At 47.8% G+C, this 19,697-nt stretch overlaps 6 protein-coding genes across 6 annotated transcripts; 4 read left to right on the top strand and 2 right to left on the bottom strand.

The window, feature by feature from the left end:
- Positions 1 to 2,510: 2,510 nt before the first annotated feature.
- F5147DRAFT_838502 (uncharacterized protein) lies at positions 2,511 to 4,349 on the top strand (the record flags this gene model as incomplete). The annotated part of the gene is made up of 9 exons (XM_041444162.1): positions 2,511 to 2,589; positions 2,648 to 2,680; positions 2,741 to 2,760; positions 2,813 to 2,827; positions 2,876 to 2,914; positions 2,972 to 3,000; positions 3,607 to 3,861; positions 3,918 to 3,948; positions 4,000 to 4,349. 9 exons carry the CDS (start codon positions 2,511 to 2,513, stop codon positions 4,198 to 4,200), a joined length of 702 nt encoding a protein of 233 aa, XP_041290479.1. The 3' UTR covers positions 4,201 to 4,349.
- Positions 4,350 to 5,149: 800 nt separating this feature from the next.
- On the bottom strand, positions 5,150 to 6,537 carry F5147DRAFT_278033 (uncharacterized protein). The gene is made up of 3 exons (XM_041428999.1): positions 6,344 to 6,537; positions 5,960 to 6,294; positions 5,150 to 5,909 (listed from the first exon to the last, which is right to left on the bottom strand). Exons 1-3 carry the CDS (start codon positions 6,495 to 6,497, stop codon positions 5,169 to 5,171), a joined length of 1,230 nt encoding a protein of 409 aa, XP_041290478.1. The 5' UTR covers positions 6,498 to 6,537; the 3' UTR covers positions 5,150 to 5,168.
- Positions 6,538 to 7,484: 947 nt separating this feature from the next.
- Positions 7,485 to 9,183, top strand: F5147DRAFT_775931 (uncharacterized protein; the record flags this gene model as incomplete). The annotated part of the gene is made up of 2 exons (XM_041441794.1): positions 7,485 to 7,703; positions 7,765 to 9,183. 2 exons carry the CDS (start codon positions 7,485 to 7,487, stop codon positions 9,181 to 9,183), a joined length of 1,638 nt encoding a protein of 545 aa, XP_041290477.1.
- Positions 9,184 to 10,704: 1,521 nt separating this feature from the next.
- F5147DRAFT_705647 (FAD dependent oxidoreductase) lies at positions 10,705 to 12,418 on the top strand. Its single transcript, XM_041437951.1, has 3 exons — positions 10,705 to 10,917; positions 10,972 to 12,041; positions 12,102 to 12,418. Exons 1-3 carry the CDS (start codon positions 10,866 to 10,868, stop codon positions 12,207 to 12,209), a joined length of 1,230 nt encoding a protein of 409 aa, XP_041290476.1. The 5' UTR covers positions 10,705 to 10,865; the 3' UTR covers positions 12,210 to 12,418.
- A 1,095-nt stretch (positions 12,419 to 13,513) lies between these two features.
- On the top strand, positions 13,514 to 14,286 carry F5147DRAFT_580396 (uncharacterized protein; the record flags this gene model as incomplete). Its single annotated transcript, XM_041431540.1, has 2 exons — positions 13,514 to 13,584; positions 13,638 to 14,286. 2 exons carry the CDS (start codon positions 13,514 to 13,516, stop codon positions 14,284 to 14,286), a joined length of 720 nt encoding a protein of 239 aa, XP_041290475.1.
- A 457-nt stretch (positions 14,287 to 14,743) lies between these two features.
- Positions 14,744 to 17,941, bottom strand: F5147DRAFT_705642 (uncharacterized protein). Its single transcript, XM_041437950.1, has 3 exons — positions 17,550 to 17,941; positions 16,103 to 17,488; positions 14,744 to 16,033 (listed from the first exon to the last, which is right to left on the bottom strand). The coding sequence occupies exons 1-3, from the start codon at positions 17,932 to 17,934 to the stop codon at positions 14,892 to 14,894; spliced, it is 2,913 nt and encodes a 970-aa protein (XP_041290474.1). The 5' UTR covers positions 17,935 to 17,941; the 3' UTR covers positions 14,744 to 14,891.
- Positions 17,942 to 19,697: the final 1,756 nt, after the last annotated feature.

The following is a 19,697-nucleotide window of genomic DNA, read 5'->3' as shown; positions in this document are numbered from 1 at the left end:
GATGTAAATCGAAATTCCAGTGATTACTCACCTCGCCATCGGCTTGTTAGTTTGTACGGTCGGAGATGAGGCTTACACGGGGTGTGTCAGGTTGCTAGGTCCCCAAAAACAAGACCTCATGCTGAGGATTCTCGTACGTACACATTAGGATGAGAATGTGATCTTTATTGAAGAGCATCGCTTCCCTACCACAAGATTCGTGGCTAGGAGTCCCGCGGTGGTACTTACTGTACTATGACGTCTGAGAACATGGACGATTGTGACAACTTGAGATTACGATAACGTTACGTGTTACACATTAATTAATATCTATCTACTGAACAGTTACATAAGAAAATACTGCAGCTGCAGACAATTAGTGAAGTGCTAAATATTTACTCATACTACTTGCAAGTCAACGATCAAGAACATGGACCGCAAACCAACGTATCATTGGTACATACGCGGAGAAATTTTTCGCAAGTTGTACGATTATCACTCTTCACGAGTCTGAATGTATACAGCTGTTGCATATGGAGATAACACTGACATAGGTTTGGCATCTGTTACATTTCTGATGCTTCTCCAGCGGCCCAGCGCAGCCGTCACAAAGGCCCGAGCTTCTACATTCGGAACAACCATTAATCATGCATGAGAAATTATCGCAGCGTGGACAACAGCAAACCATATCAGCGGTCCTTGGTGTACAGCAGTCACATGTCCAGACTTGGCAATGCCATGCAGGTTGCGCCGCATCATTGACAAATTCAGCAGACATGACTCCAATCGAAAGGGTAGGTTGAGTTCCAGTAACCACGGAACAACTCCGTCAGGAATGCAGAGAATGCGCATCGCATTTGGGACACTTGGCTATTCGGCGCCATTCACAATGAAAGAACCACGAGTTACAGAAATCACAATCCAAAACTTTGGGTGAGTAGATGCGGGCAGTCGATAAGCCCTAGGTTCAAAATATGCTCATGATATTTCTGCCACCAATCATTCACATCAAGACAATAAATCGATACGAGTCAGCTCTTACCTGCTCCTGAACTCGTTTCCGCACCTAACGTGCTATGCGATATTATTGTTTGTTCTCGGATGTCCGTAATGTCGCAAGAGCAAAATCAGTGTCCACCACAGTCGACGCGGGCTCGAGAGGGAGGAGGATACGGAGGTCTTGCACCTTGTATTCGATTTGCATGTATCGTAGTATGGGGACAAAGCGCGTAGAAATCTCAGTGAAAAGACGAAAATGGATAAAAACGTCTGAATCTGCGTGCGCATGACGGTTGGTCGCGATACTACGATTTCTGTATTGAGTTATTGACCGCATGTGGTTTTCATGATACGAAAAACCTTCATAAGTATTGGATAATTATCTGATGCTGCTAGTCGGTGCCGGTGATGATCGATGATCGTCGACATCCAGGGCATGTGCACAAGGTGTGAAGCTCGTAAAGCCTGAGAACTTCATTGGTCACGTGATACTATATTGCACTTCGCAACCTGGTTAGTAGCGCAGCTTGCATCATGATGGTGCACGATAGAAGGAGCAATTGCACGTATTATACATCCTTCTTCTTGGTTGTTCGAGCTCATCCATAGTAAAAGTTTCGAGAATCTTCAATGCTTCTAAAGCTTCTGCCAAGATTTCTGCTCCTCGGTTGTGGCTCAGCATCCAACGCTCATCCAACGCATCCCTAGGCACAGTGCTCAGTGTTTGTCTCAGGGATCGCTTGTTTTTTCTGGAATGCAATCGGTGCCAAGGTTGGGATTATCCGCAGTACTCGTATTCGACCCGCAGAATTACGCTGTTGCATGTCGAAGTTCAAAACTCGAAAGTTGCCAGATCAATTGAGGACCAGTTTCCTTCCATACTCCCCACTCTACATCAACTCTACATGGATCATCGATTATAAACGATCCCACATACTGCCAAGAAGTGGTGGGAATGTATGAAAATGCGCCAACTGTTCGAGCACGTCAAGCCGGTGACGAAGGTGAGCGGTGTAACAGCAAGGAGTAGGTAGTAGCGACTGCCAGTTGCTGCGGACTGTGTGGTTAGTAATGGCACTAGACAGTTATAAGGCGATGTGCGTGGGAGGGAAGGTGCTGCGGTGATGGAGGTCAAAGCTGGGCATGATAAGCCGCGGGACGATATCACCTGTCCTGCCGGCAGACTATGGATGGCCTAGTGACCGTTCGCAGCGTTAAGGTGGCTGGCACATAATGTAAGAGCATAAATGGCATCTCGGTAATGCCTTACTATTGACGCAGACACCAGAGGATACATTACCCACACTTGCAGCGATAACGCACCATAGGTGTGCTACAGCTGTTCCGTTTGATATATTGATGTCTATATGACATGGATCAGTGCATTCTACTCAATCAACACAGAAACGGATATTCATAGTACGTTCCTATCATGCTTACTACCTTAGCGATAAAGGCGCTGGACCTAACAACGGTTATTATAACATGAACATCGTCCGTTTACATCCGCCACTGATACCCATCCCTCGAATATGACCCTAGTCTCAGATGATAATAGTTCAAGTCGGTGGTCGCTCATCAGTTCGAATTTTTTCTTGAGCTATTGGATAGGTTCGTGAAGCGCCATTTTGATGCTGCTGCTGATTAAACATTCACTGTGATCCTGCAGTTGCCTTCTCTGCTATTGCGATATATGACTGGGGTGAGCAAGAGAGTGTCAAATCTGCCTGAAGGACCACTTATATACTTATGATATTTCCAGCCCTTACATCTGGGCAAGAGGTGGGTTTATTCTATCACCGGAGCAGCCATCTTGCTTAGAACGGCGTTATAGGTTGAACTGGTCTGGGTAAGCAGAAACCCATATCAGAAGGTCGCAATAATTAATTCGGCGCAGAAGCAACGCTGGTCCCTCATGACTATTTTATATCTCATCGTCTGTAGCTTATGTTATAAGTGCAATTGACACCTTAAGCTGACTTAAATGTTCTAGGTGCGCTATATTGAAATACCATATATTGTGTACGTGAAATTCAACGAGTTGGTGCTGCGCTGACGAGCCATCTCTTTTTACAATTAGAATAAACTTGCTGCGTATGCCTCCCCGCATGCACTGCCCTTGTTTCTTCTGACCGGTGGCATATAGAAAATATTCCATCGATCTCGGTGACAAATACAGTAAGTATTCCGCTCTAACACCTGCCACCCCCATTCAAACTGATTGGACGTCTATGTAGGGGTGAGTGAGATTCTTGACCGGAGTGTTGATTGAATTCAATAACTCCTCCAATAGCTGTGAGTTTTGTTGGATCATTTTGCCCTTCAAGACGCACACTAACTATGGTTTTCAGGCAGAATTTTCTTCCTCACACGGCTTGTGATGATTGTGGTCATAAATTGCGCGGTGAGCGGTGAGCTACTTCGGTATTATATAGTCTCAGTGACTCAAACATTGTGCAAGTCATCATGATCACTCGGCTACATGCAATGTATCAGCGATCGAACAAGATACTTACCTTTCTTGTTGTCATATTTATGGCTATCACCATTGCCTGCGTGGTGATCGCGATAGTGGCACTAAAACATATTTCAGGGGGTAATCATGGACGAATGACTTTGATACACTAGGCTCATTGGAAACATTCCAGGGGAAACCGTTCTTTTTGGCACTTATCAGTGCATTATTATTTTGGAGGAAGACGTCGCGCTTCTGATAGCAATGATTTGGACACTCACCGCTGCATGGGAGATTCTCGCACTGTGTCTTGCAGTCTGGATTGCGGTGAAACACTTCCGTGAACTGCGACAAATGCCGGCGGGAAGAGGGATCATCAAGGATAGCTTCACGGTGTTGATACAAACTCACCTAATTTACTTTGCAAGGTGAGCTAGTAATTTCATTGCGGTCACCTTTCTTGCTGAAGTTCTGCACGTGCTAGTTTTTTTACTGTTTCTTGTCTGAGCCTCCTGGTACGCCGTTCTGTCACTGACGACTATTGCTATTGTTCATCATTTATGTAGGCCTCATTTGTGGAAGCCGAGACATATGGTGGTCTTCGTCAAATTTTCTTGGTCATGCAAATGTTTGTGCTGGGACCACGCCTTATCTTTAACGTTAGAAAATTTCACGCCAAGCTTGTAGCCAGCTCCGACGAAGGAACCTCCATGACTTCAATTGCTTTCCAGGAGCGCATACGGGTATCAACCAGCGGTAATGTGTAGAGCGGGAGATGTTCCATGCGATTGACATCACTGGAGGGACACTTACGGGGAGCAGGGAAATTACTGGGATACTTATAAAATGGTATTCAGAAGTCGAATTCAAAAGAGAAAAAGATTTGGGCAGGCAGACTGGTTGCTTCACTACTGGGATCATACTAGGAAACCAATAGCAAAATTGGTTTTGGTTGACTATTTCAGTTTCAGCAAATGTATCAGCAGGGTCAAGACCCTGTCCGTTGATCGTAAGATCTAGGTGTTCTGAGTTACATAACAAGCAAGGAGGAGCAGGTGTGTATAACGCCATAGAACGTAGACTACAGGATGGTGTTGACCGATGCGTATTTTTTTACTCCTCAATTCCATCAAATATCCACGTCCTTTGTACCATCCATTGTGGTATTGATGGGACGATGTATGTGAGTGAGACAGAGTAAGAAAAGCTAGTTGATAATGATGTTTGGGTCCAAAAGTAACGGTAAGAAGCCATCAACATTTGGATTCAAGCAGACCCATTCACCTAATCCATCGAGTATTCGCCACAGATCCGAGGGTACAGGGTCTCAAATCAGGATGTGGAGGGCTGACACCGCATGAGAAAAACGTTGATGACAGGTGTCATTTGATAACACGGTGAACGCTGAGAACTGTGGGAGACTTCGGTTGCATAGATAATCAACCCCTTGACCATTTTTCATAGCCCTGGCCCAACATGTCATGCCGATTGAAGGCTGTTGTCCGGCAGACCTCTGCAGACTGGCACGTAACCGTATGCAATACAAACCTGTAGCAAGAATATCAGCACTTCGTGATCAACACTGGACACGGAAAACGTACTGTAAGGATCCAAGTATGAATGTCAGTAGATGTGAATCGGTTGCGTCATCATCACTTGACTATGATACGGCAGACAACATCTTTGCATGGGATTAGATAGCAAGGAGTGACAATGACCTCTTCAGCACAGCGTATCAGGACAATAAGACAGCTCTGAATCGGTCGTCGACAATTACGAGTCGTGCTAATTTTAGTAGTCTGATCTTCGTCATTGATTCCGCTACTTGGTTTCTTCTCTCCGAGTCTGATACGGTTTCTTCAGGAATGTACCTGTAGGCGTCCAGAATATTTCGGAGGTAAAACGAGTACTTGGTATCATGATACACCTTGATAAAGTCCATTGCTTCCAGTTGACGGACCTTATCCGAAAAGCTATCGGAAAGATCAGCGGATCTCCTCGCTTGTGCAGGTTGAACAGGCCGATTGCCACTTCCTGACGTTAAGCCGAGTGCACTGTCAAGTGTAGATGCGGTATCCGACAGTGCGCTATGGAAGACAATCGAGATGGACCCAAGATTTTCAGCTTGCTGAATGGCTATCAGGAAATGCCAGAAGTGCACGATCGAATTATGAGTCCAAGTAATTCCTGAGGTTCCGTCGCATAGCGGTGCAGGTCCAGAGGGGAGCGGAGAAGTATCATCTCCCTGTGGAACTTGCGGAAATTCCAGGATGGTGGCACAGGTAGCACCGTCCCATGGTACGATGCCACGTAGAGGAATAAGCCATGCCGCCCTCTTGTAAATACTATTCAAGAAAAGCTTAGCCGAGGCGAGATCAAACGGTGCGATCAGTGATGGCCGAGTTTTTCTGTAAGGCCTGAGGTGCTCGCTGTCCAACGGCTGAAAACCAACATGCGGACCTGGGACATAATGAGGCTGCAAATCGTAAGCCGGAGTGAAGGTAAACTGAACAAATTCTCAAGAACCTGGGGTATCAAGTTTGAAATAGAGGCGGTATGATATCTGGGTTGCTTTGTGGGTGGTTCTAGAGACACTTCGTATGTTGAAGAGCGCGCGGTCTGTCGCGATTGTGAATCATGGATGTCTGAGCGTGAATCCTGCAGTGCAGGGCGCTTTCGGGCAACACGAGCATAGGGGACTCCCCACTTGAAATGTATAAACTCCTCAAGGGCTTCAATTGCCAATGCTTCTTCATCAGTCGGGGGAACCCCCCAGTCCTTAAGAGCATGTGTTTGAGGCGCCGGTATACCAACCTGCGGTGGGCTCACGCTGAATTGATATAGTCGGTCGTGTTTCAGTGCTGCTGACAGTTAATAAGAGAGCAGGCCACTGGTTTGTAAACGGCCTACCGAACAGTCGTTTGTTAAAGGAGACAGACGGTTTTCTCCATCGAAGACTGGATGAGGCTGCATGAACTAGGTCGCGTCCGAGCTCCAGTGTCGCAGCAGAGTGCGACAACATTGGCCCTTCATCATAAATGTAGCTGTGAACTGTCAGTTTCATAAGAGAGTCGATGATAATTCCCGCTAAGCTTGAGTAGTGGGTTGGTTTTTCCACGGGAGCACAACCCCGGTATATTATTATGTAATCGCTAGGAACTTTGTCCATAGTCAGCCAATTCAACAATCGTTCATGAGGCTCCTTCCGTGTAAGTATTCACTCGAATCAGTCTCGGTATTACACTCCTTCGAGTCTTGCACCCCACCCGGCTTGTTCAGCTCTTTGCGGTGAGTGCGTGCCTGGTTTGACATGTTTACTTTCTTTATTAGTATTAAATGTGGGCTCAACGTTCACGTTCAACGTTCAGGTTTGGCACCCATGGGTTAATAAAGAAAGCAATCTCAAATCAAGCGAGCTATGCTTTTGAGGCCCATTCCCTAATAATGGGCGTCCCAGTTATCTCTTTTGTGCTCTTGTTAATAATCAGCTGGTTGTGGCTGAAGTCTTACTACGAGCCATGTTCTCTTCATGTGAACTATCTCGATGGTCTGAGCTTCAGTGACCATCTGTCAAGACATCGAATCTCTGCTTAGACCTCCATAAACCTCTTTGGCTGGCAATGCCGAGGACAATCATCAGGCACTGGCGCTGAGACAAAGTGCTCAGCATATGGTTGCTATCGGCGCTCTGATCCTAAAGTTACTCTACATACTTGGTAAGGCTTGCACGTTTTGACGTGGATGACCATTGCGTTTATTTTGCTCCGGTTATTCTGCAGGGAACACCGTATTGTAAGCACTCTACATCTAGCCAACAGATGCTGTTTTAGCGACAGTGGTGGACCACAGCTGTAGTGTCAGCGGAACAATGTCCTATGACTCATACTGTTCACAAGGGAGCTGCCGATCGAGCCAATGGCGCCATGACCTCCATAAGTGGACACACTCACCCGAAACAAAAACACCGGAAGACCTGTGTATCCGTAGATTCATGTGGGATTGGCTATATAAAAGAGGTATTGTACTTGAGCACCAACAACAACTTTCAATCATGCATCGTATCTTTGAATTCGACGATATCATATATGCCGTGTTACAACACGTCAAGTCCTCTGGGACGGACTTGGTGAACGTGGCAATGACATGCTCCAGGCTGGCGGATTCCGCCCTCAATATCCTCTGGGCTGAACAGTCAAGTCTGGCACCCCTCATCATGTGTCTACCGCAAGACACCTGGGAAGTCACGGAGAACGAGCTGGGTCATATTGTTGTAAGTGAAGCACAATATTCGAGTCTTGACAGGACAATGCTCACCGTGCTTCGATTTGTAGCATTTTTCCAGAGATCCAACTCCCATTGAGTGGGAGCGCCTCAGAAAGAACGCATCAAGAGTGCGCCGGCTTGTTGGCCCTCATGGCTTCACTGACGTGCTGAAGCTACCTCGCGGTGAATCGTTTATCCCGGACCTAGATGTCAGTGGTTATGTCCTGCAAAGGCTTTTTGCTTGGTCCCGTCCCGCCACACTCTTCCCAAACCTTTGCGAATTGCATTTCGATGCCGTGTTTAGTCTTCTGGAATGTAGCTCTAAATACTGGCTGCTTCGGAAGTTCATTTCGCTTGGATTGCAAGCGCTCCGGTTTGATGTAATTGACATCCCGACGCATGAAGCAGAGCAATTGCTTGCTACTCTTCCCGCAGAAGCGCACGGTCTGCGCCAACTGACAGTATCGGCAGACGATGGTACTATGGCTTTGACAGTCCCTCCGAGTCTTGGAAAGCTGCCAAAGTTAATTGGACTGGCCATCTTCGGAATCGATGTGTGCTTGACGAGGCAGACGATAGCCAATATCCAGCAAGCATGGTGTCTTCAAAGCCTCAAGCTCAAGTTGTGCGGAACCTCCTGCGATGCGGGTGGTATACCCCTTGAATTGCCCAGTCTCAAAACCCTTCATCTCTCTGATGGTTCCTTGCCACAGTGCACGCACTTCCTTCGTCAAGTCACCACCCCAAAACTATCACACATCGATATCAGGTACCGCGGATCTGCTAGCCCGGCCGAAATGACCGCGTTCATAGAATCCTTGTCCACTTCGTGCCAAACTGGTGGATATTTGGAACGGGTCCATGTGATCGACGAATCGAAAATTCCTGATCCTCTGCTCATCATCCCACTCTCCTCCGAAATATTCCGGCCCTTGTTCAAGTTCAACAGACTGTCGTCTGTTAAATTCGTCGGCGTTGGAAATTTCAACCTTGACGATGGGTTCCTCTATGATGTCCCAGATGCCTGGCCGAGTATTCGGGAATTGAAGCTCACCTCCTGGAAGAGACGTGCCATAGATAGCGTCACCTTCACCGCCATGATGTCACTGGCGTCAAGGTGCAGATCGCTGCAGACCCTACATCTGACGGTCGATGCTACGCAATCGACGATAATTCCTCGAGCACCGGACGGGACAGAGAAGCTTTGGCCTACGCAAACCGCCCTTCGCAACCTCCATCTCGGGTACTCCCAGGTGTCGGAAGTTGCACGCATACCGTATTTCCTAGCTGAGGTATTTCCAACTCTATTCGACTTCAAATGGTATGACTATTACTGTGGGCATTACGACGATCCCGATATTGCTATGATATCAGCGCTATCAGCACTGAATGACGCATTGCAAGAACTATGGGCGCTTCGAAAGTCAGCTGGCGACCACGATTTGGATGAGCGATGGGAGAAGGATTCAGACGACAGTTGGACGTGAGGAATGGAGGTTCCATCGTAACGCAATCGATGTTATATTTATATTAGAGCGATATAGCTGCTGTATATACGTCTGTCATACCTATATTCCCGGTGATGGTGTATGCCTGGGAGCAACAACACCTCGAAAAATGTAAATCGCGCTGTGGTTCGCGGTTTATTGCATCTCATAACCACCGCTCATTCATTATAAGTCGTATCGTTTCACTGGGCATATGCCGAGAGTCGCGGTTGTGATATACCATGTACTCAATATATTTCGTTCGCGTTAGACGTATGAGAAGTCCTGTCTGTAAAGTCACCTCTTCGCCGTCATGGAGAGGAAAATGCGAGCTTAGTGCGCGATGCACAATAAATATGTTTTCAAGCAACAGGATCAAGCGGAAACGTGGCTCCCTGATTCTAAATCAAACGGTTAGGAGAAATGCTTAGGGACGACTCGGAGTTTGTTTCGGTCATTATGACCAAACCACGTCTCCGAACGTTTCACCGGTGAGAGTGTCCCATAAAGCCATATCCACCACGACGATCTGCAGAGGATTCAGAAATCGGGAAAGTGGAGCATGTGAGAGGACATATATTGTTGCAGATAAGAGTAGGTCTAAATCAATCAAATGATAGTAAGTAAATGATATCGATGAGGGACGCGTAAGTGAGAGAGATTTGGTGTGTTGAGTCTGCTGAACTTCGACTAATGATACTCCAGGTTATGAACTGAAGGGGTGATGAAGCCGATGGCGTGATGGAGGAGTCTTCCAGCGCTCACTCTGTGAACGAAGGATTTTGCCTTTGCCGCTGAGCGCACCGGCAGTGGTGCATGATGTGGAGCCACTGGAACGGTCGGGTACTATTTCAAGAACGAGTCGAATCCATGTCAGAGCCTGTTGAAAGCGGATCAGATATGGAAGAAGCAACTTCAATATTTGGTGCCCTAGTCGTTGAGGAAAACTGCAAGAACCTGGATGCGCGAACAATACCTGCATTGAATTTGCAGCAAATCGATGACTCGTCAAAGGCGGTACAACCAGGTGAGAACCAGGAGCGAGCTGATAAAATTAGTCGGGACGGTGGTATCTCCAAATGAGAAAATGCTATTAGGCCGTCCTATCGTTCGGACCAAGATCCGGGGAAGCTTTGCCGAATGGATCAGCCTGAGGATGTGGTGTTCTTGAGTATGTCACGTTGACGAGAGTCGTGTGGGCCATCCCAATGCACTTCTTGTCTGAGGCTACCTCCGAACCATTATTAGTTACTCGGTTGAAGACAGAGTACAACAGTACTATATGGACTCAGAGTAAGAAATTAAAAGCTCGCCTAGTCTCGTGCAGGAACAGCCACCATGCATAGAACATGCGGCAAGCTCGGCATCGTTTCGGACTTCGAAAATCATGCGACCACCACGTCCCCGTCGTTCTGCACGTCTCAAGCATCTACAGGGGCCCAAAGCTATGGAATATAATAGTCATACAAGTAGTAGATAAAGAAGGAGATATCGATGCGTGGGAACAAATCAGAACCATATCCGACAAACCCGACCATTCGTGTTAACTAATAGTAAGCACTATTAGAAATTATGTCTTTACTGGCAGGTTGGAACCGCATCAATGTTCACTCCAAGTCCACACCATAGATCTAGGCCGACCTGAACTTACCTCATTTCTCATCACTATCAGAAGGACACCAATGGATAAGGTAGAACAACGTAACATTGTTATTATCGGCGGTGGAATCATTGGTGCGTAGTACTACTAGTTCCACAGCCGCTTATCCCTCTAATCGGCTTCAACAGGATGCAGCGTTGCTTACTACCTGTCCAGGCACCCATCATATTCCACCTCGACAACAGATATCATAGTTCTCGAAGCCTCGGCAAACGGGGTAGCGCAAGGAGCTTCTGGAAAGGCTGGTGGATTGGTTGCTAAATGGGCATATCCACGTGAAATCGTAGATATCTCATTTCCAGAGCACGTCAAGCTCGCTGAAGAGCATAACGGTGCAGAAAGGTGGGGCTGGAGATTCGTTGGTTGCGGTAGTTGGGAGGGGGAGGGGGAGGCGTTTGGCGAGAGTGGATCTAGTGTTGGCAAGGGAGGTAAACGCAAAAGTTTGGAGAAGACACTCGGTTTCGACGCTAGTGCTGTGGCACCGGAAAGCAGAGCGGCCAAAGGGCTGCCTGATGACTTAAATTGGGTCAAGGAGGAATTAACCACGTCATACAGCCCAATGTCTGGTCCAGACGGGACAGCACAGGTTCACCCATATTTATTCACCACAAGTATGCTCGACCTCGCGAAGGAGCAAGGAGTTCAATTGGTAGAGGGGACTGCTGTCTCTGTTGAGCAGGTTAACCGTCGTGTCACGGGCGTCACTTATCGTGATCGGTCTGACTCCAATTGCATTAAAACACTCCCTGCAACGCATGTAGTGTTATCGGCTGGAGCATGGTCGCCATCCATCATACCTTCCCTTCCAATTGCAGCCACCCGCGCTCACAGCGTTACCATCCACCCCAAGGCCGGTGTTACGATATCACCCTACGTATTATTTACAGAAATCTTACTTCCGCATTCTCTCAGCGCCTCTCCCGAGATATATGCGCGCCCGGATAACGAAGTGTATGTCTGTGGTCCAGGAGATGATTCGACATTGCCTGGCAACGTAGATGACGTTGAAATCGATCTAGCGGCTTGTCAAAGCATAATAAACCAAGTTGGCAGCATCTCCCAGGAGCTGAGAGAGGGAGCAGTCGATAAGCGTCAAGCATGCTTTTTGCCAGTGGTACGTACTGGTGGGGGCCCTATCATCGGGGAAGCAGAGAAGATTGCGAAAGGTCTATATATTGCAACCGGTCATACCTGCTGGGTGAGTGAAGCACCCCGCAATAATTTTTTTCACGAGTTTGTTTAGCGGTGGGCTTCGAAGGGAATTTGCAATGCGCCTGGAACAGCCAAAGTAATCGCAGGACTTATCATGGAAAGAAAGGCTCGCTCGCGCAATTTAACGAAATTGGCACCATCGAGGTTCTTGTAGGAAAATTCCAGGATGCGCTCCAGGCAGCCAAGGTGGTATCTATTATTCGGAACCGTGGGGAGTAGCTTCTGGGGTGCACTTGCGCAATTTGACCAAATAGGTACCCTTGATTTTACGACGCGCTACAAGCAACAAAAGCGATGTCAACCAAGTCAACTTTTGTAGGTGAAAAAGTGTTGAGAATAGTTATCCGAAATTGAGCTACCTCACCATGATAAACTTGAACATTGGGTTGAGCACCGTCAAAGAGCGGTACCGATTCTGTTTACTCGATATTAAGTGTGACTCGTGCACAACGTAAATAGCTGGTTAGTACATAATCATGATCATCGATGAACAAATGGAGCAAGGACAAGTCTATGAGTCAAGTCAGCTGTGCGAGTCGGAACAAAGCCCCTATCATTTACATACTACAAAATGCGTGACGCCGGAACAGAAGCCCGACACCGCGGCTGTGTTTTCCATGAGAAATTGACACGTCACAACTTCAGAAAAGCCAGCGAAGGACTTTTACAATGTTCCTCAACTTATGTAATTCAGTCGACTTTCATTATTTTATATTATGACAAAAATACTTAGCAAAAATACTATGACAGAAATTATTGCTTTATTTGGATAGTACCTTAGAAAGGCGAGCTTCCATTAAGTACTTCATCGAAGCTTCATCCATTGGTCCATTAGAAGACGTTTCAGAGTTGACCGGTCGATTCTCTCGGTCAGTTTCCATTGTCCGAGTCATATTATCCCTGATGGTTTTAAAATATCAACGTTGCTACACAGCACCAGCCTAATTCGGTTGACCCGAATTTACGTCCAGCTGCAAAGCACAACATATCAACCTCGTGGCTTGTCAGTGATTATATCGGTCACACTAAAACGGGACGAGCGTCAAGTGAGCAACTTAATTTCGCACTTTCTTCCCGCTCTCATCTCAGATTCTCACAAGTCTTGCTCCTTCTTTGGCTAGTGGCCATGATCTTTTTCCTTTGACTACTCCTTTGACGATCTTTGATTCCACGTCACGTATCATATCGCACTGCGACTAAATCCTAGTGCTTTAAACCCTCAAAAACACGTACGGTATGTCTAAGCCTTCGGGTTTCTCACTATGTCCGCCTAGGCTGCGGAATATGTCATGTACTTGAAATTTTTTGGCCATATTCACTGACCCTATTCAAATACTAGAGTCTGGAATCTGACGAACATACCACGCTTCAACAAATCATCCAAAAACCTCTTTGACATTCTTTCATTACACACGCACCCTCGACATTGGGTATCACCCTCCCTCGCAAGTTTCAGACATGAGTTGTAGCCAGCCGCATTTACTACCTTCAAAACAATATATCTCCGCCGAAGACTGTGATCTCCTCGAGTATGTCCACCGTTACAGGCATCAGTTGACACTCCCTGACGCATTTGCAACAGCCTTCTTTGTTCTCGTTTCAATGTCGCAAAGACGACGTTAGAGCCGGCATCCGAGATTCCGGCAACCTTAGACATGCGCGTCAAACAGGATGCTCACATTCCTTCTCATGTCCTCGCCGTCTTTGACATCCCAGAGACCGAATGGGGCTCATCTTATCAGCCTCTCTTGGTACCCATTCGTGTCGACCTCTTCACCCGTGGTTTTCGCTCCAAAATAATTCCACTCAGCCCACCTGGTTCTACTTTTCCGGTACCCTATTGCGCTGAAAATGCCGAGGGGCAATTTGTGACACTCCCCGTAGTCCCACTGCTTGTCCCACACGCTCCTTCCATCCCTCTACTCTTCCTCTTCGGACTTGGGCTCGAAACACGATCACACCTGCTATGTTGCCGCCTCCTCCCCGCTGAGGTGATAGGAGAATTCCCTGCTCCTCCCACCATGGCTAACATCATGGCAACGCTGTGCAACGACGAACAACTCCGAGAGCGTAGCAAATTCAATCAAGGACTATGGAAGAACATACTGTCTTTAGGACCACGAAACTCGCATTTCATCGAGCTTGCCCAGACAGCGTGGAATGTCACAGTGGAAGCACGGCGAATCCGACAGCGGAACACGGCGTCTCACATCATATCGGTCCCGAATTGAGAGAACTCATGTCCGTTTTAACGTTTTCCCTTTCATTCCGCTTTGCTCATCTCGCTAAAATGGCCTTTATACGACACTTTGCTGAACGAGGATCATGATTAGCTTCTGCTTACATCTCACTTACTTTACGCATCGCAATCGATTTGCTAATTCTTTACTCTGACGTTCTTTCATCCCCCTCCGATCGCTAATATCCTACGTGTAGATAATCATTAATTTCCTCTCGCGATGGCAGCCGAAAAGTAATCTTGAGGTGCGTAGTGTTGCAAATCATTAAGTGAGGTCACCGCCCGGACTCAGATCGGGTGGCGTAGTGGACGCCTGTCATCCGTTATTGGATCCTCCCTTTTCCGTCATGGAAGGCGCCCGAGGTTGGAAAATAGACACCTAACTTTCTGTGATGCTGGCACAATGCTGGCATACCTATTTACGGTTGCTTGATAACTAGTATTTGAAACCCACATTGATATTCTAGCCAATGCCATGCTCCTGCATGATTAAACTAGTACACACACAAGATGAAGTACTGTATAACTCGAATGATGGTCCACAAATGCATAGAAAGAGACAGTAAAAAACAAAGAAACATCTAGCAGCTCACCCCCTCACAAGTCCATCTTCTCCCCATCCGCACGACTCCGCCTCCTCGCATACTCGCTCCTCCTCGTGCGCTTCTTTGCGCTCATAAGCACATCCCCACCCACTTTCGCCACACCATGCGACTGCCCGACGTTCGTGCCCATGCTAGACCGTACCCTTGGCATGCCGGCACTCGCATGGAAGCTGGATGCACCCACACGTGGCCTCGGAATAGCGCTCGCGCCAGCCTGCTGGGCCTCTCGTTGCGAAGCCAACTTTGCAATCACCTTTCCCCTAGATATACGTGGCCGCCGTCCGAGCATAACCTTCGGCTTCGGCGGAATTGGAGGCTTTGCGGTGGCAAGCGTAACTGCTGCTGCTGCAAGGGACATCCGAGGCTGTGGCTCCAAAGGCTTCGACGAAGGGCTGTTCGGCGCCAAGGGCTGGCTGAAGATTCGTCCCTGACTTCGGGGGACCATCGGGGAATTCACCACATGTGCCACTGCATCTGCTTCCTTTGCCTGTTCTTTTCCTTTCTCGTTGACCCTGTCTTTCACCTGGAGTGGGGAAAACGACGGCACTGGCAGCCTGCTGGCCTTGGCTAATGATGATGCAGTTGGCGCCATGAGGGTAGAGGTGCGAGCTCGAACCGTGCCAATGGTTGCACCTCTTAATGTACCAGTGAGAGAAGTCTTCGAGCCCATGGAGGATACGTGTGCGTTATTTGTTCGCGAAGCAACACCGAGGGATGAAGCAGAGTTACTCCTACTATGGCTCATCCTACTTGACGTCCCTGGAGCAGGGAACTGAATTGGAGACTTCGACATCTGGGATGACGTTGAATCAGCTACTGGTGCAAGCGAACTCCCAGAGGGCATCCGTTTGTCATTACTGACCGATGGCACACACTCTTTAGGGACGGGCGGTACTCCCGAAGAGCCAGGGATGATCGAAGCTTTTTTGGACATCGACTGTGCTTTTGGCGGCTCTTTGGTTACTTTGGAGGACATAGATGGGGCTGGAGTCTTCGTCTTCGTCTGAGGTGCGGGTGCGGGCTTCGCGGCGAGGGTATTTGGCTTCGACCCAGTTGTTCCGCGATTCCAAACATTTGAGACGATATTCTTTGCAGAAGAGAGGAAACCGAACCGTGATGTTTGCTTGGGTGTCTCTGTAGGTTAAAGTCAGCAGAGTTGATTCGAACCATGATTTGTTCGGACAGTATCAGAATCTAACTTACGGACACCCTTGCCTATACTTGGCCTACCCATGCTGCTCCGCCTCTTGGCTTTGTTGGCATCCAGCTTCCGACGAATGGCCTCACGCTCCTTAAGCTTCTTTGTCTCTTCCCTTTCTAACTCTGCATCCTCGATGGGGTCGATGCGAAAACGTTTAGACTTCCGCCTATCGTTCTCTTGCTCATCCTCCTCTTCGCCGTCATCATCGTCATCATTGTCGCCAAATCCTCCTGGTACGACCTTCTTCGGAACTGGGCGTAACCTCACACTTGAGGTAGAAGGAACGCGATCCTTCTTCACCACAACGCTCGACTTACGTGTCTTCTCAGTGATGGAGGCGGGCCCAGCGGTAGTCTTTCGCTTGCCCAAAACAGGTGCAGCTTCTGCACCAGATAGCAGTCCGCGTCGCGCAGCATAGTGGCTCGTGATGCTGTCCATCTTATCGAATTGTGCTTGGTGCGCTTTATCGAATAGCTGACTAGAACTAGCTTTCTTCTCCTGCTGCAGGTCCTCTGTAATAGAGTGTTTTGACGTGGTCTGTTGCTGGCGTCTCAAAACATCAAAGTCTACGCTTGCGACGCCCTCCGATCTAAGGCGCGCGTTCATGTCGTCCAGCACGCTTTGTGCCGCACTTCGAAATTGCGTGTTTGAAAGACGGTGCTGAGGATTAGGAGATCCAAAGATGAAAGGCTCAGAGCGGGGTATTCCCAGTTCGCCGCTTGTCTTTTCTGGGGAGCGCTGTGGGCGAAATGAGTTCGCCTCCTCCCGAGCACGAGTAAGCCTTGGTGCTGGGGAAAATAAATCTTTGGGGACATCAGATGGCTTTTCGTCAGACTTCGGGGTAGCACCTGTATTGAATTTCGAACGCGCTGGCGTGGATGACTGGAGCGTGCCGGAGAAATCGACATCAATGTCCATGTCGGAAGTATTTACAGGTTCAAAGGCAGAAAATGTTGGAACATCTGGGTATATGCGCTCGCGTTTGGCGCCTCCAGGTGAGAGGGGCCATACACTGCCACCTTCTGCTCCCCCAGGCGTTTGGGGCACAAGATCAAAGGATGTCTTGAATGGATGTAACTTTGGCGGGGAGAACAACGAGTTATTAGGTATGTTGGAGGCGACTAGACGGATTGTAGTCGTTGCAGGTCCCTGAGATATACTGAGACGGGCATTGTCTGGCGCTGGGAGACCTGCAAGAGCGTTCTGTCCTGGCACAGGTTGAACTTCGGGCTCCGGCTCAGTCGGAGCCGTGCTCTGCGATTTGCCACTTTGTGTGGAAGTGAGCGAAGATTTCGATGAAGCGGTCGTGGTTGTTTCAGAAGATACATTCCCGCGTTTCAGTCCAAGAGAAGTGGCTATGGCTTTGAGAGAGGAACCAACACTTGAAGCTGAATAGCAAATTAGATGTTTTCATTTTAATAGCACCCGAAAAGAGAGTCAGCTAGATACCTTTGCCCCCGTTTGTTCCAAACTCTCCTGCTTGTGTGGCATTACGCGCCTGGTTGTTTTTGAGTGTACTCGCAGTATCTTCATCAACTTCTGCAATGCTGTCCATGACAATCTCCCATTGTTCACTCGGGCGCGTCAGTGCGGATGCTCTGCTGCTTTCCTCTCTCGCAGTATCTTGTTCATCTTCACTTTTGTCGCCCCTGGCTGCAACGCTCAACGGATCATCAGGCGGAAGTGTTTGTGCGTGTAGCTGGAGACGCTCGATGAGATCCTTGTTCTTTCCATTAGCTTTGATACAATGAATCTTGCATAGTTTGACCAATTGGTCGCGTTTGAGGGAATTCAGAGCCGGGCTATGGAAGAGAATTTGGGTGGTCGTTGACATCGTCAAAGCATTTGATAAACCCAGTTGAGCCTATAATCCAGTTCAAAATAAGTCACCTGATCGCGTTGAATCACGTGACTAACATTGTCTACAATATCGATAAGTATTGTGCCCGACCGGTATATGAACGATTCATGTCTATCCAGAATCCAGATATTCCTGAGCCCCTCTATCCAACCAAAATGTGTTGGAACCAGTTCCCCTTCAGAGTGTACGAGACTACAAGCTGCGGCCTTAGTGCCTTGGGTGCCCCCTCGACTTAGACTTCTGAATGTCGACTTTTCCGAGTCGACTCTTTCAAGTCGGAGAAGGGCACTACGGTGCGTCTGATGCAAATTGAAAATGCTTGTGGAAATCTCCCTACTTGAAGTGAGCCATCAATGCTTGGATATAACAGGATGTAATATGACTCGGGAAGAAACTGTATGAGTCCCCTCAATGGACCACAGTATTCATCGTTGTGATTTCCTTGACGCTGGTGATCTGGAAGGCACTCTAAGTATATAGCCTAGTAAAGTGGGTGAGTAATTAATTGTTAAATATAAAGGTTTCAACTTGTCTCGGCCCTTTAAATTTTCCTTCGTTTGTTGTAACGTTAATTTTTTGCTTTCCGCCAAAAAAAAAAATCCAGAAGGAGGCATAGGTCTAACAAGTTACAATATTATGAAGTTCAGTTTTTAACTCTTCGTACGCGTATACAAGCACCAAGTATACGCCGACAATTTGTTCTAGGTGTATTACTGCGTTGCGGTTTCATTGCCATCGGCCCCGGGCCACCCAGCTTGTTGTTGGTGATGTCTCAGCCCATATATTATAATCATTGTAGCAGTTATTTTTACGAACCGTTCGACTGTGGATTTATTCTGTTTCACTCTTTCTACCTCTCTTTACTTGTTCTATGTTTTCACTTGCATCTCCACTCCCTACTCAAACGCATACTAGCATTATTCGGAACAGTACACAGGAACGGCTGTCCTCTGTACTCGAGGGTAGCCGTCCATTGGAAGCGATCTCATCAACGGGCAATTTTTGCGCCACCCGTTGCCCACCAAACTCGCGGTCGTGGTGTTTTTTAGACAACATTCACGACTAGTGAACACGGCACCTCCAGAAACCAAGGTCAGAATGGCCAAACATCACCAATGCCACCGTCAACGGTAATCCCCCTCCCGCCTCAATTAATGGAAGGTACCAGGAGTCGACTTGGCTAAGTTGTTGATGCACGAATGGTAGTGGGACGTGCCCTAAATTGTGCCAGGTGAACAGCCTGTCATTGGCCACCTACCACCTGCTCTCCCGGTGGCGGTACATAAAACACGTTCTCACACATTCAGGTAACTATTACTCTTTCTCGTTCGTACGGCCCTATTTTTTGCGGCCTGAAGACTAATGATAGCAGACAGATTTCGAGTGGATCACGGTCGCATTTTGTGATCCACGATCCGGCCAAAACCCGCATGGTTCCCTTCCACTGGCATTGAATTGGCAGCAATTACGATCCTTTTACCATAGGAAACCCTCTACTATGATATTAGTGGCAAGGTCGCCAACTTCGTAGCAGTACATTTTTGTCATTTTAATACACAGCCCTGACTGTGACGTTGTCGACGGTGAGTCTTTATATAGACTAACGCTAGGTCTAACGCGTTCCGACATAATTCAGTCTCGACTTTGTTATTTGACTGGGCTTAAGGTCCAGCAGCCTCTCATCACATACTCTCAAGCTCAAGCCGCTGCAACTCTCGGCGAGAACACTCATCAAT

This window comes from Suillus discolor (genome assembly GCF_016758755.1).
Source record: "Suillus discolor strain FC423 chromosome Unknown F5147scaffold_44, whole genome shotgun sequence".
Taxonomy (NCBI): domain Eukaryota; kingdom Fungi; phylum Basidiomycota; class Agaricomycetes; order Boletales; family Suillaceae; genus Suillus; species Suillus discolor.
Note: the sequence above shows the minus strand (reverse complement) of the source record. Positions and strands in the feature narration are given on the sequence as shown.

Excerpts from the sequence above, each read along its gene's own strand:
- F5147DRAFT_705642 (XM_041437950.1), bottom strand. The coding sequence starts at position 17,934 with ATGTCAACGACCACCCAAATTCTCTTCCATAGCCCGGCTCTGAATTCC. Across the intron at positions 17,489-17,549 it reads TGGAACAAACGGGGGCAAAG|CTTCAAGTGTTGGTTCCTCT; the intron begins GTATCTAGCTGA and ends TTTGCTATTCAG. Across the intron at positions 16,034-16,102 it reads AAGTATAGGCAAGGGTGTCC|AGACACCCAAGCAAACATCA; the intron begins GTAAGTTAGATT and ends TTTAACCTACAG.
- F5147DRAFT_705647 (XM_041437951.1), top strand. The coding sequence starts at position 10,866 with ATGGATAAGGTAGAACAACGTAACATTGTTATTATCGGCGGTGGAATC. Across the intron at positions 10,918-10,971 it reads TATCGGCGGTGGAATCATTG|GATGCAGCGTTGCTTACTAC; the intron begins GTGCGTAGTACT and ends CGGCTTCAACAG. Across the intron at positions 12,042-12,101 it reads CAACCGGTCATACCTGCTGG|GGAATTTGCAATGCGCCTGG; the intron begins GTGAGTGAAGCA and ends TGGGCTTCGAAG.
- F5147DRAFT_278033 (XM_041428999.1), bottom strand. The coding sequence starts at position 6,497 with ATGAAACTGACAGTTCACAGCTACATTTATGATGAAGGGCCAATGTTG. Across the intron at positions 6,295-6,343 it reads CTTTAACAAACGACTGTTCG|CACTGAAACACGACCGACTA; the intron begins GTAGGCCGTTTA and ends AACTGTCAGCAG. Across the intron at positions 5,910-5,959 it reads TTTCAAACTTGATACCCCAG|CCTCATTATGTCCCAGGTCC; the intron begins GTTCTTGAGAAT and ends TACGATTTGCAG.